This window comes from Phaseolus vulgaris, chromosome 5, assembly GCF_051622355.1.
Source record: "Phaseolus vulgaris cultivar YP4 chromosome 5, ASM5162235v1, whole genome shotgun sequence".
Lineage (NCBI taxonomy): Eukaryota > Viridiplantae > Streptophyta > Magnoliopsida > Fabales > Fabaceae > Phaseolus > Phaseolus vulgaris.
Window position 1 is genome coordinate 8012792 of NC_143502.1, and position 19715 is coordinate 8032506.

Below are 19715 nucleotides of genomic sequence, written 5' to 3' on the forward strand. Positions count from 1 at the left end.
GTTATATTTAGTGATTATTATTTTGAATGATATTATAATTTATTTAGCTAAAAAATATATATTTGGTAACCTCATTAATATAATTATTTGCTATTACTAGTATGGAAACATATAAAATATAACATGTAAATATGTTTATGTAAATATAACATAACGAGTTAGTGATAAATATTTGAGTGGTTATGTAAATATAATCACCCACTATGACCACAAAGATTAGTATTGATTGAAAAATCGGATATTTATACCTCATAAATTTAGAAGTTTATAAATACAATAATAATGAAGTATTAACTCACTCAATACTTGATATTCACTTATTACTCACAGATTATTATACTCTAATTATGCGTTGAAGAGTTTACTGCAGAGGAACTTCCACTAGCATTTGGTAATAAAGTTCGACAATTTTTCAAGGAGAAGCTCGGTCTTCACCAACAACTCAAATTCCACATCTTGAAACTTGAAAGGTGCAACCCCAAATCTTATAAGAACAATTTGCGATCAATGTAAAATAAGACATATAACATGAATTGGATAGAGAAAAAAAAGTAATTAAAAAACAAGTTATAATTCTTAATATCAAATAAACTCTAAATTTTTCTAAGAATTATATGTAAATATAAAAATATTTGATGCATTCCTTCTTTCTATAATGTAAAACTACTTGTACGAAAAAAATATTTAATTTATTAAAAACTAAATTTTAAGCGTAATTTTTTTTAACATAATTCAAACTCCCTCTCTCTTGTGTTATATACTTTTACCACAAATTAAAACTAATTTGACTAATGAAATGGTTACAATTTTTAATCAATGAGTTATATATATATATATATATATATATATTAAGAACTAAATTAAGACTAGACTCAACTTTTAATGACGCATATATTTAGTTTTATTTTTTAATTATATATTTGTTGTGTTGTAAAATGATTGAGAGAGAAATCATAGTACCCCATTAGATATGATTGACCAATTGATGGGGTCCAATTTGGAAAGAAAGGATTAGTTGGTGAAAGGGTATAAGCATTCAAAATATATTTATGATACATCAACCTAACTCATAACTCAGGTCAAGTATATTACCTCAATTCATGGCTAAGGATTTCATTTCCAAATGCTTTTGCGTAGGTCAATTCATATGCTCGATGTGTATTCAATAGCTTGTATAAGGTTAAATTAAACATAAAATTCACTCATCTTTTGTAAAATATTATTAAATAAAAATTAACTTGTAGATACAAAAAAATAAAAAAAATAATTAATTGTTATATTTTTATTTAAAATTACAAAAATTATTGATATTTAAATTAATTTTGATTATTTATCAAATTAATTTTGATTATTGATAAATGGTTTATAAATTGATATCTAATTAATTATTAAAATTTTAGCTCAATTATTTAGATTATAAAGTTGGTAGTTAAAATATTTGGTAGCTAATTATATGTCAATTTAAAAATTATTTATTAATCATAGAATCTAATTTTAGATACCAATAATTCTTTTAGTCTCTAAAATAATATATAATTTAATCAGTATAACAATTAATTATTTTTTATTTTTAAAATTAGTTTTTATTTAATAATTTTTTTATAGTAAAAGTTAAGTTAAATGTAAGGTCCACTTATTATGATATCATAGTCATAGTCCTTCCTAATGTGTTAAAGATCTCATATCATAATTACATTAAATTAACATATGGATTCTAAATAAATAGTAAAAATGGGTTCAAATAAATAATAAAAATGCAAATGCAACTAGTTTAAAAAATTAATAATGAAATAAGGAATAAGAAAGCTCCTTTATTCTGTGTGGAGTATGATATATCAGGATACAAATTGGAAGAATTTGAATGACCACAAGTCCACCAAAGCATGCATGAGTCCCTATAGTTTAGAGACAATTCATAAAACTAGATTCGCTTGCAATAGTTTCTCATCAATCAATGTTCCAAGTGGAACTTCTTATAGTAATATTATGAGAAGTGACGACTCTTTAGTTGATTTGTTGATCCTTTGTGCTATAGTCTCTTTTCGCGTTCACACAAAGCAAAAGAAAAGAAAATCCAAAAAAGGGTTTTTTTTTATTTGAATTTGTCCCATGCTAAAAGTATCTTACAAAGTAACTATTTTAATGTCAAAGATTTTGTAACTATATAGTTAAGAAAAACTAACATATTGATAATCTTTACCATATTTGCTATATATATATATATAAAAGTATATATATATATATAAAAGTATATATATATATATATATATAAAAGTATCATATATTTGATGTGGGTGTGTGTATGTTTGTGCGTGTACGTGTGCTTGTGTGTGCGTGTGCATGTACGTGTGTGCGCGCATGTGTGTGTGCATTCAAAATAAAAACATATGTTCCTCTGACTGCTTGTTAGGAGCTCTATCACCTACAACTTCATCTGCTCCCATGTAAATTAACACGATCATCACAAATTAAAGAAAACAACCACACAACAAAACATAGGGTAAGTTAGCTATTTTTGAGAATTCTAATATAAATTTGACTTTTGATAACAAGCATAATCCATTAAATTTTCATAATTTGCACAAAATCATCAAGTGTTTATCACATTCATCATCCACATTACTCTTGTAAGATTTCTACTACTCACATACTATGTCTTGACCACACTTTCACCTCAGTGCATACTTCATTCAACACATCAATACACCATTCAATCACATCATAATTTAAACTTTCTAAACAATCTAAATATATCTCAAAATTCACTTAAACACATAAATAATTTATTTTAATCATATTTTTAAAGAAAATTTAGAATTTTGACTTGAAAACAATAAGAAATAATAACGTAGGCTTTCAAAAGTAAAAATAAAATTTTTAAGTTTTTTGTTGGCCTGAGCGAAAATTTGCTCGCTTGGGCGAGAATGGGTCTTGCCCAAGCGAAAATCCTCTTGCTTGAATGAGATTAAATCCGAAAGCACCCAGAAACCATCCAAACACATGGGCCTCGCTTAAAACCTTTCAGCTTATATGTGACATGTTTTGTCTGTGCCCAACTCCTTCCAATTTCCTTCATTATTATACCTCCCATTCGATCGACCCCGTCAGCTGGTTATCTCTTATCAACTGTTGGGTGACATACTTTTTGCCCCGTTCACATCCTTATACAAAAATTTCAAGGGTAAATTTTTTAAAATATTTATTAAGCCCAAGGGTAAAGAGCTTTTCTTTGACGAGTGTGGTTGGTCCAAATTCTCCTTGTATTGGACTAAGACCCCATTCGATTCAAGTAATGACCTCATTAAGCCTCCAGTGTCGAGGAGATGAAAGTTTGCGCTTTATTTGATAGCCTCCCAAGAAGGCTCCCTACCCGGAAACTTTTGTTTATATATAAGTCGTCCCATCGGTGGTATGCTTTAATGGTATGCTTGTTTCTTTTTATCATTCCTCTCCCCAATCGTCTTTGATCGTTGACTTACGTATTTTATCTGATACAGGTATCATGACGAGAGAAGCTCCACATTGGTCGACATGTTGATCGCCTTCCGCCACAAATTTATCGGCAAAGGCAAAGGAAGCTTGGAGGCGGTCAGTCCTTCCACCGCCCACAAAGAAAAGAAGAGGTAAAGGAGAGACATCACCTCAACCACCCAGTCTCTGCACGACACATCACCTCAACCCTTTCCTATTCAGCTCAAGAGTCCCTCGTGATCAGAGCCCCTGCAACCGTTGCTGCTATTGGCCATCCCTTGGCGCTCCTTGGAAGGGATTATAAGTTCTTTAAGGGCATTCAAATTGGGTTGACGCTGACTGAGGAGAATCCTCTCTCCTTGGTTCCTAAAAACGAGTTTCTCTCGGCTACAATTAAGTTTCAATGCCAAGGGGTCATGCTGGCTCGGCTGGCCGCTAACACCCCCAACCGAAAGGTTGAAGAGATATCTTGGCTGGAGCATGAGCTGGTCGAGGCCTCCAGCTAGTCGTTGGAAGTGATGTCAGCTTTCGAGTCAAGGATGGCTCAAGCTGAGGCTGAGCTTGAGCTTAGCAACATGCGGTGTGTCGAGGCCGTGGCGCAGGAGGAAAAGGAGAAGAAAATTGTGGTTGAGCTACAGAAGGCCATGATGGAGATAAGGCTCAAGAACTCGGCACTGGAAGCCAAGAAGGTGTCTGTGGAGGACAAGCTCAACACGCAGCAAGGGAACATCTTGTTGATGTTGGGCGAGACCTTCAACCAAGTCGTCCGGCAGGCCCACTTGCTGTAGAAAGGTCCACCTCTAAAAGGTTCCTTTGACGTCGATAAAGACATTTATGAGGGTCGGATGGTCACCTTTGTCAAGTTGGCCGCATTTCGGAGCTCGGCGTTGGGGACTACTACTAAAGATGTTGAAGACGAAGACCATTAAGTTTAGTCGTTGATGTATTTTGTTCCCTCGAGGCTAGGGTGTGGCTTCCTCCTTGCTATATGAATATATCAGACGTTCTTCTCCATTCTTGTTTTAAATAAGGAACAAGTAATAATAATTAGCATTTCCTTAATTGTCATTCAGTCGGATTACCGATAAATATGAATTATCTTGCTTAAGTAGTTGAGTCTCGGGAGGGATGACCGACCAGGGTAACCATCCTTAATCGAGCCGAGTCTTTAGGTGTCAGGAGAGAATACTGATTAAGGTATGCGTCCTTGGTCGAACCGAATCTTTAGTGTAGAATATGAAGCTTCGATGAAACCAAAACCTGTGAAGAAAGCCTGATGTTGTGCTGCTTTGATTGAAGCTTAGTTCTAGGGTGTTTAGAATTTGTGTAAAGTTCATTCTTAATCCTATGCACAAGCTGAATCATTCTATTTTGAAAAAGAAAAATGTTTTTCTAAGCCAAGAGAAAAACAACCAGTTGATTTTACGGTTTAGTCAGTTGTTTTACACTTAGCTTGTTTGAGAGTTTTCAAAACTGATTTTTGTTGATCAAGAGTGATCCAAATTCAAGGTGTTTCATTAAAGGCTGGTGTTGCTGCTGTGTGTGGGTGGGATCTGGGTAGATTAAAGTGTAGTCCACTCTTTTGTTGAATCTAAAACTAATGTGAATTAAAACCTTCTTGAAATTAAATGTTTTTTTAACTAAATGAAAAACAACCTGTTGTTTTGTCGAATCAACCAGTTGTTTTGTTCTTAAATTTTTTGAAAAAGGTTGAAATTTGTTTGACTTGGTTGATTTAACTGTCAAACCAAATCAATTGGTTGTTTCGTGGTTTCAACCGATTGTTTTTTGAAAATCCTAACATAATTCTGTTTTGAATGGTGAATCTGTCTTAAATGATTTCTAACTGAATACACTCCTTAATTAACTGTTTTGACCAATCTTTGGAAAATATAAGTAGTTTGTTATATGTTTCTAAAGGAGTACGAAACAATTTTGAGAAATTCAGTTTGACATATTTGATCTTAAGTTTTCAAGATTGACATTAAGCTTTGGATTTTCAAGTGAGAGTGGAATATGATTGCAATTGTATTCTTTTCAGATTGTACTTTGATCAAGTGTAATCCTTTCTCAATCTTTTGTATTTCTGTTGTTGTATTGCCAAGGAGTGTTGTGTTTTCTTGAGGTGTTAAAGATCAATACTCTTGGTATGGTTTGCCAAAGGTAATGTGTTTCTTGAGGAGTTCAAGGTCACTACTTTGGTGTGTGGTGTTTGTAATCTGGTTTGATTGCTTAGTGGATTACCCAATGGTTTCTGGGAACTGGATGTAGCTCTTGTTGTAAGAGTGAACCAGTATAAACTGCTTGTGTGCCTTTCTCTTTCTCTGAACTTCTTTAAATTTTGTTTTTAAGTTGTTTAAGTTTTAACTCTTTGAAACAGTTTGTGTTATTGGCTAACTTGATTCCTCTTCTGGATTTCTTCATAGAATTTCATTAAACCTTCAAAAGTTTTCAAAAATCTCTTATAAACAATTCACCTCCCTCTTGTTTAAGGTCATATATTCTAACAATTTTGACTTGGTTGACTAACTGTCAAAACCAATTCAACCGGTTAAGTTCAACCAGTTTTCGACGTTCTTAGCCGATATAGATGCAAGGGGATCAACCTCAATCCACTTGGTGAAGTAATCTACCCTGACCAAGAGGAAATTCGTTTGCCATTTGTCGATTCCTTGGAAGACGAACGACCATGGGGACACCATGCTGTAGAGTGTCTCGGGCTTGAGATGGGAGAAGGGGCCATACTATTGACACTTGGTGCATTTCTTCATATATTTCATATAATCATTCTAGACATTCAGCCAGAAGTACCCGACCCTTAGCACTTTCACTGCCATAGTTCTCGTGCCGGAGTGGCTCCCGCAGACTCCTTCATGGATCTCCTGTAAGACATATTCTGCCTACTCCTTGGTGATGCACTTCAGTAATGGCTTGGAGTATCTTCTTTTGTAGAGGTCCTAGCTGATCAGGGTGTACTTTGGGCATTGTTGCCTCATCGTCTTCTCTTCCTCCGACTTGCACACACTGAGCTCGAGGTATTTTTCAAATGGGGTCATCTAAGTTTCGTCCTCGGTCATGGCCAAACACTCGGCCACTCCTACATGGCCAAACGCTAGGATTCCGTAGGCTAATTTGTACAATAGATCTATGGTGGCTTTTCTTCTTAGTCGTGTCCAACCGAGACAACACGTCGACCCTCTTATTGTTCTCTCTGCGGATATGCTCCACCGTCATCCTTTTGATTTCAATGATGAGGTTGGAGACTGTATGGTAATACCTTTGCAACAAAGGTTCCTTCACCTTAAACTTCCCCTTAATCTGACCAACCACCAACTGGGATTCGCTTTTACACGTTACTTCGCGAGCTCCCATGTCGTACACCAAGTTCAAACCAGCGAGGATGGCCTTGTACCCGACTTGGTTGTTGGTGGCCTTGAACTCAAACGTTAATGCCTGCTCGAGAAGGAGGTCGCCCAGACCTTCGAGGATGACGCCAACCCCACATGTCATCTTGTTAGACGACCCATCAACATAGATAGTCCATCCGATCGACAGATCATGTTGAGGGTTAGCTCGGCTGAGAAGTCAGCTAGGCACTGGGATTTTATTTTCCCCTTGGCTCGTACCAGATGTCAAACTCTGATAGCTCTACCCACCACCCTATCATGCATCCTGCAAGATCTGGTTTAGAAAGAATTTTAAAGATTGGGTAGTCAGTTCTTACCACGATGGCCTGATTCTGGAGGTAAGGTTTCATCCGTCTAGCCATCAGAACTAGGGCGAACACGACCTTTTTTAACATCTGGTACCTCGTCTCAGCCGTATGGAGCGTTCAATTGACAAAGTATACCAGACGCTCCTCTTTCTCGACCTCTTGTACCAGAACTACACTTATCGCTTCTTTCGAGACTGGTAAGTACATGATCATCGATTGGTTGGATCTCGGCTTCTGGATAATCGCCGGTGAAGATAAAAAAGCCTTTAGTTGCTAGAAGATGTCTTCACATTTTTCATCCTAGCAAAACTTGGCTGTCTTCCGAAGAAGTTTCACCATTGGCCAAGTTCGCTCGGCTAGCCGAGGGAGGAACCTCAAGAGGGCGGTGAGACGATCGATGAGCTATTGCACCTCCTTCAGGTTCTGAGGGCTTCTCATCTCGATTATGGTTCAACATTTTTCTGGGTTGGCCATTATTCCTCGGTGGGTCAACATGAAAACCAAAAAATTCCCCCTCAATGCTGAACACGCATTTCTCCAGGTTGAGCTTCATATTCGTTCTCTGCAATGCCTTTTAGAATTCCTCCAAGTCTTTCACGTGTTGGTCGCACGAATTCAACTTCAGGACTATGTCATCTATGTAAACCTCCATGTTCCCGTCGATCATCCCTTTAAAGATCTTGTTCATCAACCTCTGGTAAGTGGCCCCAACATTCTTGAGGCCAAACGACATAACCTCGTAGTAGTAGTTTGCTCCGTTCATCATACAAGTGGTCTTCTCCTTATCTCTTGGATGCATGCTTATCTAGTTGTAGCTAAAGTATGCATCCAGGAAGCTATGGATATTATGGCCAGCTGCCCCATCCTCCAGCCAGTCGATGCTGGAGAGCGGGTAAGAGTCCTTCGGGCACGCCTTGTTGAGGTTGGTGTAGTCAATATACATCCTCCACTTGTCGTTAGCCTTGGTGACCATGACTACATTGGCCAGCCAGGTAGTGTAGTGGGCCTCTCATATAAAGCCGACCGACAGAAGCTTATGAGCCTCCTCCCTCGTTGCAAACCTCTTCTCCTCCCCAAGCTTGCGCTTTTTCTGAGTCACTGGTCGCACCTCCTTGTAAACCGAAAGCTTGTGAGTGAAAATATCCAGGCTCACCCCCGACATATCAGATGTTGTCCAGGCAAAAAGATATACATACTTCACCAATGCCTGGTGGACCATCTCTGCCTCTGTTGTCGCTATCTATGTTTCCACACTGGTGGTGTGATCCTCGTCGAGCAAAGGTACTCGACATATGGGGATGGCAAAGCGGGGCGGACCTGCCCGCACGACCCGCCGTCCGCTGGTAAAAACCGCAGGGTGGGTTGACCCGCAAGTCCACAAACCAAAAAAATATTGACTTTGGCAACAATGGAGTAAATGTTTTGTTTTTCTTCCTTTTTCATTTTGGGGTAGAAAATTACAAGGCTCATTGGAGTTATAATTTCCTTAAGAATCCTTTTTGGTCTAGTTTTGAGGATGAAAATACAGGATGTTGGATATGATATTTTTCAAGTAATTTGGAATAAATAATAGTGGATATGTTAGGTAGTGGGTAAGTCAAGAATATTGGAAGACTGATACTTGGATTATGTAACATTCAATTAATTTTTTTGTTGTATTAATCCTAATGCCTTTTTTTTACAATTTTTCAAGAGAAAAAGTTAAAAAAAAAATCATTCAATTTCTAAAAAAAAAAAGAATACGGGCTGACCCACAAACCCGTGGGTCAAACCTTATACGGGGCAGGACGGAAAATCTAGCCCGCATTCACTTTACGAGGCGGGTTGGCCGGCTTTGCCAGCCCTATCGGCATAGATCTTTCTTGGTCTCAAGCCTCGGCTCGGTCGTTCGAGGGTCGAGATTAACCAAAGAAGTTGTATGCTCTCTTCGTTCTGGTTGGACCTCTGCACGGGGACTTCTGTCCGCGAGAGGGCTTCCCCGTTGGGGTATTGATTGGGGTAGGTATCCTACCGTAGGGGTTCCACCTTCAAGCTTGTTGCGTGCAACCTTCTGATCCATGTGCATCGTGAGAATGTCCCCCGAGATCGACGGAATTTTTATGGTTAGGTGAGGGGTGGACACGATTGCCCCAATCTATTGATGGACGTCCGCCCGAGCAGGATGTTATAAGAGGTGTTGGCATCTATCATCAGATAGTGGATCTTGATGGTTTTGCTCGCCTTACCCTCGCCGAACGTGGTATACTCATATTCTTGAACGTCTTCCAGTAGAGGATGTCCACCGAACTCACCTAATTCACTAACGTTTTCATGATGGAGAAGTTGGCAATATCAACCATTATAACCATGGGGTCGTCTTGTGAAGGGTCGACACCCTTGAAGTCCTCGTCGGTGAAAGTGATGGGTGGCATCCTCAGTCGGAAAAAGATGGTGTTCACCTGTTGCACCGCTTTCGGGTGCTTCTTCCTTACCGTCTTAGAGCTACCTCCCCCAGCGAAGCTCCCGACAATGGTGTTTATGACCTCTCGGCATCCTCTTTCTCCACCTCCTTCCTTTCTTGGAGGCTATTCTCGCCTCTGCCGACACTCTGGTCGGTAATCATCTTCTCTTGTCCGTCGAGAGGTGTAATCCCTCCGCCTGGTTGTTTCCTCCCTTCTCGGAAGAGACCACTTCAAACCTCTGCCCCCATGCACAAACTGACGAAAATGCCCAGCTTGGATAAGCTCCTTCATCTTATCCTTAAGCGCCTGACACTCCTTGGTGGTATGCCCACTGTTCCTATGGTACTGGCACCTGCGCGACCAGTCGGCTTTCTTAGGGCTCGCAACTCTTCTAGGTGGTGGGATTAGGTTGAAACTCAAGGCCTCATCTAGAATTTTCCCCTATCAACACTTAAAGGGGTATACGTTGTAAATCGGGGGCCTCAGTTCTCCCTGTGCCTATCCCCACGACTAACAGCAGGTTGGTTCAGGTGCTCCTTCTTCTTATCCTTCCCCTTCTCCCCGGATTCCTCGGCCTTGGCTTGACTTTTATACCCCCTCAACTCTTCCAGTTGCATATACTTAGCAGCCTTCTGCCTAAGCTGGTCGAGATCTACAGCTGGCTTCTTGCAGAGACTATTGGAAACGGCCTTAGCCACAAGGTCGTGACCATGTGATGCATGGCCATGTCCGGACTTAAAATTCTGGATGTTTAGGGTCACCTCCTGAATCTTTCCATTAACAGTTGGGAGATTCTGCTTTCTCCTGGCGAATGTTGACGTAGGTGATAGAGGTCAGGTGATGCGGTCGGCTAGTGGCAAATTGGGTCTCGAACTTGGACACCAAGGTTTCGAAGCCGTCAATGGAGTTTGGAGGAAGCCTTATGTGAGTTGATTTTAGGATTTTTCATTTTATGGTGTGACACTTTACTTAGATTGAGATTTTATGGATTTAAGAGTGAAAACCTGAGGAAAATCCCCACAACACATTAACTTAACCAAGTGGTTAAGTAGATGTGAAGGTTCATTTCACAAAGGCAAAAGGAAAAGACAATTATAAGGTGAAAATGATGCTAGAAGGTTCGGAATTAAAGAACAAGGAAAAGAAACCAAAATAGAATTGCTAAATGGAAACAAGGAAAACCAAACAAGAACATGATATAAAGAGTAAAAATAGAAAGACAATGGAAGAATAGATGAAGGAAGGAGAAAGCTTATGTGATGGATTTGAGAAGTGGAACACGCCACTTGGAGTGTGAATTGCCTCCAAGATAAGTGAAGATAGCCGCCACTTGGAGTGTGATTGGCTTCCAAGATAAGTGAAGATAGCCATTTGAGAGCTCTCAATACTCACAATATAAGACCTAAATGCTAAGAGGAATTCAAATCCCACTAACACCTTACACAATTTATGCAGAGTAACTCTTCTTCTATTAATTTCAATTTCTAAAATACACTAGGTAGGCCTCCTATTTATAGGTGAAGGAGCCTTGGAGAACAAGCTAAAGGGGTAGGATGGGAAAAGGAAAAAAATGGGCAGCCTTAGGGTTTGACTAAGCCAAACCCGCATCATAGGCTTGTCCTTCTAGAAACTAGGTCAAAAATACCTCCTAAAAGGGCTAGGAACAAGCTAAAATGCTACTCACACCTCCTATTATGCTAATGGTACCTTATTCTAGCCTATCTTTGCTATTTGGACCCCTAAAGTGAGCCCAATTTAATTACAAACATATTCTATTTTTTAAGAAGACCAAAAGGAAGAACTTCTGATATTTTGGTTTATAGCTTCTTCTTCTTTTGTTGATTCTTTCTCGAGGCTTGGTGGGGTTTGGCTTTGTATCTTGAGATGATTGACCCTTTTGGGAAGTTCTTGTTGTGTCCTTAGTCATCTGTCAGTTTGTATCAAAGCCTCATGAACCAACTCAAGGACCCTCCCTTCAACGAGGTGGGGAACACTCGGCACAAGACTGCATTGTCCGAGGTGTACAAACTCATGTGCGTGGTATACACATCCGTGTTCTCGTCGGGATCGGTCGTCATGTCGTATCGATACATATTCAGCCCCTTCCACAAAGGTGGAAGTTGCGCTCCCATCACGTAATCAGTGAATGGGTGCCTCCGAGACACACCCAACGCGTCAAACAAGGGAAAATACCTGTTTGGGTATGACTCACCCACAGTCTCCTTAGTACGAGTGGGTTTCGGCTCCTCCACAACCTTTGTGCCAGCTGGAGTCGCATCAGGTCTTCCTAGGGGGTTACTAAGCCCGCCAGAGGGGCTCTCCCTGATCAACTTTCTCTTCATCTCCTTATTCTCTCTCCGGAGGACCAGGATCTCCTCCTCGTTCTTCTTCTTCATCTCATCCATCTCCCTCCGAGAAACATCATCAGTGTCATCTGCTCAGCCTCTGACATCTTCTCGTTCATCATGCTTCGTGTAGACACCATTTGATCTCTCCCTTCTTTGAATTATCTCGGCCCCACGGTGGGCGCCAATTGTTCTCGAACGGGGTTGGAGCCCAAAAAACTATTAAACCACTTCTAGGTCAGTTGGTCGGCCTGCACATCACTCCATCCTCTCAAACGAACTCCTGCAACTCTCGCTCTTCCACTCCTCATCTCTATGAACTCTAGGTTCGAATGGTACCTGCAAAAGGCACTCTGACACTCAAGTCAAACTTTGGCACTCAACACTCAATATTTAGTACTAGATGATTGTGTACCTAATCCTTTGGAATTTGTGCTCTTCATCTCTGTGAACTCTGGGCTCGGATGGTACCTGCAAAAGGAACTCCGACGCTCAAGACAAACTTCGGCACTTGACACTCAGTATTTAGTACTAGATGATTGTGTATCTAATCCTTTGGAATCTGTGCTCCTCGTCTCTATTAACTTTGGGCTCGGATAGTACCTGCAAAAGGCACTCTGATGCTCAAGTCAAACTTCGACACTCGACACTCAGTATTTAGTATTACATGATAGCGTACTTAATCCTTTGGAATCTATGCTTATTTATATAATTATTGTGAGCCATTTATTAATGGCTCTGATTAAGGATTTAATATGTAATTAAGAATGCACTATTTAATGCTTAATCTTTGATTAGTTCACCAGTCTTTTGCTTGGGTGTGATGGTCTCGATCAACCTGGACCGGATGCTCGACTTCGACTTGGTCGTACGGACCGACCGGTACAATAATAATCAAATTATTAAAAAATTATTTAAATTAATCAAATAATTTATTATAAAAAAACAATTATTTATGTAATAAATAATAATAATTTTATTTATTATTTTTTTTATATAATTTTCTTTTTAATATAAAAAAAAAACAATTTATCAGAATAAAATAAATTTTAAGAAAAATAACTAAAATCATCATATCTCCTAATAACTTTAACTTTTTTAAAAATAATTAGATAACTGCTTAAGTCAAATCAAAATAGTTTATTATCATGAATTTTTGAATTCATTTTCTCACCGTTAAAAGTGTGTTGGCAATCAAAGTTATGTTCGTCCTTAATGTTTTTCTTTTTTTTCCTGTTATCAATGAAATCGGGTTTGATGGTAAAAACTTCTAAAGAATGAAATTATGCTATTCAAACACGACTTATCATTTCTATAAAGTTTTTTCAAGCTGATAAAAAAAAAGTTTTTTCAAATATATCAATTCTCATAAATTTCAAATAAAATGAACCATTCCTATAAAAAAAATATTTTAATATTTAATATTTCTAATATACCAATTCAACTCTTATATGCAAAATCATTCATATATATATATATATATATATATATATATATATATATATATATATATATATATATATATATATATATATATGATACTTAGCAGTTCTCATGATTGTCAAATATTATTTCTCTCTTTAAAACATCATTTTCAATGTTTTGGGGAGTACCGTTAAGGATGATGAATAGCATTCTTGAATCCAAATCTCAAAAACCAACTTTGAATTCATTGAATGGACTCCTTTTTTCATCTGTTCCCTTATTTTGGTAAGAATGCATTTAACAGAGAGTTCATCATTCAGTGGAACAATCCATTATTGAGCTCAAACTTTCTAAAGTAGTTATGTCCGGAGATCACAATTCATTACATGATAAACAAGATGAATATTTTTTGTCGTGCATCAAATCAAATGGAGAGCAAATATTCGCACAAAATCGCAATGAAAAAAGAGAAGTTTTGATTAACACTAATTACAAATAGAAAAGAGACAATGACTTCAACATAAAAGAAAGAAAAGCAGAGAAAAAAAAATATAAAAAAAATTCTCATTTATACAAGAGTAAAATACATGATGTATATATATAAAAAAAATAGACATAATTATTTATACAAGAGTAAAATACATGGTGTATATATAAAAAAAAAATAGACGTAATTAAAACAGAGGTTGAAACAAACCAGTTTAATAACTTAAAAAAGTGAGAAACAATCGCTTTAATATAATAATATAATTAGTTTTCTCAGTAGCTAAACCTATAGCATGGCAACTGAGTTCAACTGTGTAATTCAAATATTCTCATCACAATCTGTTTTAATGGCGTGTTCATTGCAAGTTTACATCACAACTCTTTCAAACAGTGTCTCACATCAACCAGATACATCGAAATACATAATTTCAAACCTCCACATGTTTATGGTTCCATCAAATTTCTATGCCAAGATTAGTCATGATCATGATGATGTTGAACAGTGTAAGTGTAATTTCTTGGATATACAAAGCTCAATGTTAGGAAACCTACCAATCTTTTTATTATGGTAAAGACTAGGGTTAGGGTTGGCCATGTTCATGGATCCACCCACTTGCATTAATTGTGGTAGGAACTAAAGAAGACTACTTATGATCAAAAGATGTTATGGTTGAGCAAGTCAAAAGAAAGAAAAACCCTAAAAACTGAGAGAAATGGTGCAATAATGTCACCCAATAAGCAAGAAAAAGTAGCTGATGTAGCTAACAGCAATTGGAGGAAAAGATGTGACAATGAAGTCCAAAGTAAGAAAGCTCTACAACATGTTCAACCCACACCAATTGGACCAATAAACACAGACAAGAATAATCATGATGCTTTTACATTATCCATCAATGGAATACATTACTATATAATCCTCTCTACCTTCCCCACCTTCCAAAAACCACACCATAAAGTAAGCAATTTTTCATTTGGGAAGAGTTCAATCCATACCAGTGGTGTTTGTAAAAAGTTCTTTTAATATTCCTGAGTTTGAAAACGTGCTTTCCATCCACTAGCCAGGAAAAATGACCATTGCATGTGTAAATAGATAATGCTCTTTTTCTGTTGGATAAAAAAGGAGCTTCAGAATGTGCATAAACAGTAGTATCCATTCATTTTGAATCATAGCATAAAGGTGCAACTTGAAAATGTTGTTTTGCTTAGGAGAGTGCTTAAAAGGTTACATGCTCAACAGTACAAATGGGCCACATTCTGTACTGAGAAATCTACTAAGCAGTACAAAGAATCAAATCATATGAAGTGTTGCCATGATTACAAAAATGTACTATATTTTATTTACTTTTATGTTTTTACTATGCATTTAGGCTCCAATCAATTAACTGCACTATTTGCATTATTAAAACTGCTTAGGAAGATATAGGGTGTGTTTCTTTCTTACTAAACTGTTCTGGTTTAAAAAATAGAACAACAAAGAATACTTGGTTGATAAAAATAATGTTTTATGACTGTTTTAAGAAATATCTCTTTTTCAATTTTAAAATTTTAAAAAAAAAACTAATATGTCTAATTATTTGGAAAACTTCCCCCTAGGTACTTAAAATAAGAAGCAAAAATAAATGAGTTTCTTTTAAACTAATTTATAAAATTAATGTATAAGTTAAGTTGTAAAAGTTGTTTTATATAGTTTCTTTCAATTTTTATTTTTTTAGATTTAAGTAAGTTTTAAGTCTTTCACAAGTTATTTTATATAAAAAAAATTGTTATATTGATTATCTATTTCTTTAAAAAAAAGATATTTATAGTTTGGCCTTGTTATAAAATGTGGGTGTAACTTTTACATTATCATTATTGACGTGTTTATTTTTGTTTTTTTAATATTTAACTTAGAAAAACAGAAACGATGTTGTTTTTGGTAAAGGGAATTAGGTTACCACATCTTTGCTTTTATGTGATTTTAATTTTGTCCAAGTTCTTTGTCTTGTGCTTAAGAAAACAATTGCAACTTTTTCTCCTCCATCAAACATCATCGAATCTACACCAATTTGTTACATATAATAATAACACCAAACTCTATTTACAACATCAAATCTACGAAAGAAATAAGAAAACATGAATCAGAACTTTTTTAATGACAGATTGGAGAGTGAAGAGCTTCTGGATGGTGGTGGCCATTGGAGTGGCAAAATTGAGAGAAGAAAGGATGTGAATATATCATTTAATTGTTAATAGTGAATGCTACTTATCTGTAAGATACAATAATGTCAATTAGTGATTCACTCAAGATACTAATACTAAAATTTAACAACAAACCTCAATACATAATTTACCAATAAACTTCAATACATACGTTAACATTTTCGGTATTTTCAGCAAAAGTAAGCTGATTATATAATGATTTTCTTTCAAAGAAAAAACAGAGATAATGTGATTTCAAACTGTTCTATAAAAAATTGTTCCTACTTTCTAACCATAAATGTTTATGTATTATATTAACAGAGGTGTGAGTTTGCTCTCAAAGCAATGATTCTGATAAACTTGGATGCTCCAAGTACAATTGCAAACACAGAGGTTCACAACTCATTGACTTGATAGGGGTTATAAGTGGAGGCTGCTGCCACTGTTTTGTGTCAGTTGGGATCCACAAGTCTGCTTCTTTGCTTGTACCAGTCTCAGGTAGGGATCTAAAATAAGCAGTAATCTCCCACCTACAATCTGTTTAGAGGAAAGGAAAGAAAAAGTTTAAACCTGTGTTTCAGTTTACACACACCAAAGCAAAAATTTCAGCATGAAGTTTACAAATGTATCAGAGAAGTTACAAACCACATCCACTTGATTCCAAGCAACCTCTAGTATATGAATATGAACTGAAATTGATGATAAGATATAGACATGCAATGAGCAGATGATTTGGTGAATGTGCACACACACATGCCACTTGTTCATACACAACACAGAGAAAGGAATTGTTTATTTTACAAGAAAAAGAGCACATCATTATCAAGTGAAAAAATAAAAGGCTAAATTGCATTTCTGATCCCTCTATCATCATTAATGTCCAATTTTGGTTATCAATAATATCCTGCAACAATGAAATCCCCCCATTTCTCCAATTTTACTTTTTCAAAAAAGTAAGTCTGTCAGTCTACTATCCAATTACCACAAAAGCTAGTGATTTGGCCAACATTGTACATACTTAGATGATGCTTTATTGAGCTTGCGTCTTAATGGACACATTGATAACTTCAATCTATTTAAATTACTCGATAAATCAATAAAAATACATTATAGAAATAAACAATTTTTGGAAAAATCACTTATTTGAAAAGTATATAGAAATTACTTCTAAAAAACAGAAATCTGCTTACTTTTAGAATAAGCAAATTAGACAACCACATAAAAAACAGAAATATGTTTATTTTAATAAAAAAACATTTAAAAAAGCACAAAGTCACCCATAAAAATGGTGTTTTTAAGTAAATTAGAGTCATCATCAGGTACATTAAGGTGCTTAACTCAGTACAATGTTGTTAGATAAGTAAATCATTAGCCATGTGACTAACTTCTGTTATTAATTGGACTAGAGTTAGAGTGATAAAGATACCTGCTTTTCTTAATTAGGAAAATTAAGGGAGTTGGTAGTTACAGAAGTTACTGGGAGGGGAGACAAAAATCGTGTTATTCATATTATAGTAGCGAGTGCGAGACCAAATGTGCCATTAAGCCAAAGGGAAATCAAGGAGAAGTCAAAGCAGAAGTCTTTGCAGAAAACATAATTACACTCGCATTTACCAGGAGGAAGCCCTTTACAAAGAGATTCTGAGTGAGACAGTTTTATCAGAAATGATCTGAGAGAGAACTCAAGATCAACCTCTTCCACCTCTGAACCATAAGCTTGGTTCATCGCAAGCTTGAATACAAATTTCTCCAATGGAACATTGTCAGCATTGAAGAAAATAACAGCTACTCTCTCCACCATTCCCTAGTAAAACACAAGGTAAGGTATAAAAATCAGCATGCAGAAGCAAAGCAATTACAAGCAAACTTGGATGCAACAGGATAGTGTGTGTTTGTATAGGATAGTGGACCTTAAGTGAAGCATTAACTTGTTTAATCTTCTGCAAGAGAATTAGTCTACAACTGATAGACAGAAGTAGTTAGACTTTTTGTAAAGTCGATATATACTCTTATCTTAAGGAATTAAATAAGAGGATTGTTGTTTGATTGACAGGGAGTGCCCTGTGTTAGAGGAAGTTTATCCTTTGTAAACGTTTGGTTGTACAGTTGATTTGGGAATAATACGTTTTCAGGGAATTACCCGTGTTTTCAGTCTTGTTTCTTTTTCCTTATCCAAGGTGCGCAACAACAACACACATCTCGGAGAAATCACAAGTAATTATTTAATGATTCCTGTTGAATATAAATAATAGTTTTAAAAAAAATATTTGGTACAAACAAAGTGTTTGTTCGATATTGACATTATTGTGTATATGAGCTGCATATTTGTGGTCATATTTATACCTTGAATGTGATCAGTCAATGGAGAAAAACTAATTAGGGGGTAACTAGAAGCTAACTTACCACTACCACCTAATCACTAGCTAATCAGAAAAATTACATTTGACTAATGCTTATAACACCAGAACATTTAACCCTGCCTAAATTTTAAAGGAAAAGGCTGCATATCACCTATGCATGCTTAATAGAAGCGAAGAAATTGATGACAAAAGAAACATGAGGATATCACAACCTACAATTGATTCTTTCATAAATAAGCATTATAAGTAAAAAGCATTTATTCCAAGGAGCTAAATTAAATGTATGTCGCAACTAGTAACACACACAACATCATCACATATTACATTGTTATACGATGCCCTGATAATTGTAGAATAGTCACCCCCAATACGATTAGCATATATTTGCCTTTGTAGATAGGCAAGTGGGGGTGAGAGAAGCACAAAGTATGAACCACCAGATAACTCAGAAGCTATTAATTTATAATGTATAGTCTTCAACCTCTAACTCCATTAATGAACTTTAGTTTTTAATATAAAGAAGCAATATTGCATTGCCATGTCCAGACAACATGCAAGAGATACACCCATTTAGGTTATTTCTGAATCAAACATGCCATGGCTAGCAACCAATGTTTGATCATTCAAATCCAATGCCAGCAAACAACAACTACCAATAGAATACAATGTTGACTGCAAAAAAGAAGAAAAAAAATGCAATTACCAAACAAGACCAACCTTTTGTACAAAGGGTAGAAGCCCAGCAACAGTAGCATGTATGTAGTTTTTAAGCTGAGGATGGCGAGCCCTTTGAACCACCACATTCATATACCTTCTCCGTTCGAAGGCACCTTTTCCACGCCCAAAACTCAAATAATGAAAACTAATTCCAATCAATTTAGTTGCAAATAACTACAAAAAGGAATTAAAGTGCATTTGACTATCAAACATTTTTTTTTCTTCTTGCCACAAACCAAAGGGAAAGAGTGTATGCAATAACCAACTAACCAGAAGGATAAAACCCTTTGAGAAAAACCACACCGGTAATAGCCACCTCCAAAAATTCAACCAAAACCCTAGCTATTTGGCCTGAAATTTTCCACACAGGATCATGGTAACTCCAAACCAATTTAAATTGATGAAAAATTAAAACTTTTATTGGTTAATTTCAAACCTTGCGGAGTTTGATTCTGCCTGCGTTCCATCTTCTTCAAATTCAGTTCCCCAACTCACTCCAATCGAAGGAAAAAACAACCCGTTTTCCCAATAGACCATGCAAGTTATCAAAATTACAAATTTACCATTATGTCGACCC

General features: G+C 36.5%; 1 protein-coding gene across 1 annotated transcript; it reads right to left on the reverse strand.

Annotated features, from left to right (window-relative positions):
* Positions 1-16180: 16180 nt before the first annotated feature.
* Positions 16181-19713, reverse strand: REV7 (DNA-binding HORMA family protein). The gene is made up of 5 exons (XM_068643402.2): positions 19575-19713; positions 19409-19489; positions 19139-19251; positions 17676-17865; positions 16181-16598 (listed from the first exon to the last, which is right to left on the reverse strand). The coding sequence occupies exons 1-5, from the start codon at positions 19603-19605 to the stop codon at positions 16399-16401; spliced, it is 615 nt and encodes a 204-aa protein (XP_068499503.1). The 5' UTR covers positions 19606-19713; the 3' UTR covers positions 16181-16398.
* Positions 19714-19715: the final 2 nt, after the last annotated feature.

Excerpts from the sequence above, each read along its gene's own strand:
- REV7 (XM_068643402.2), bottom strand. The coding sequence starts at position 19,605 with ATGGAACGCAGGCAGAATCAAACTCCGCAAG. Across the intron at positions 19,490-19,574 it reads GCAGAATCAAACTCCGCAAG|GCCAAATAGCTAGGGTTTTG; the intron begins GTTTGAAATTAA and ends GGAAAATTTCAG. Across the intron at positions 17,866-19,138 it reads TTCTACCCTTTGTACAAAAG|GGAATGGTGGAGAGAGTAGC; the intron begins GTTGGTCTTGTT and ends GTGTTTTACTAG.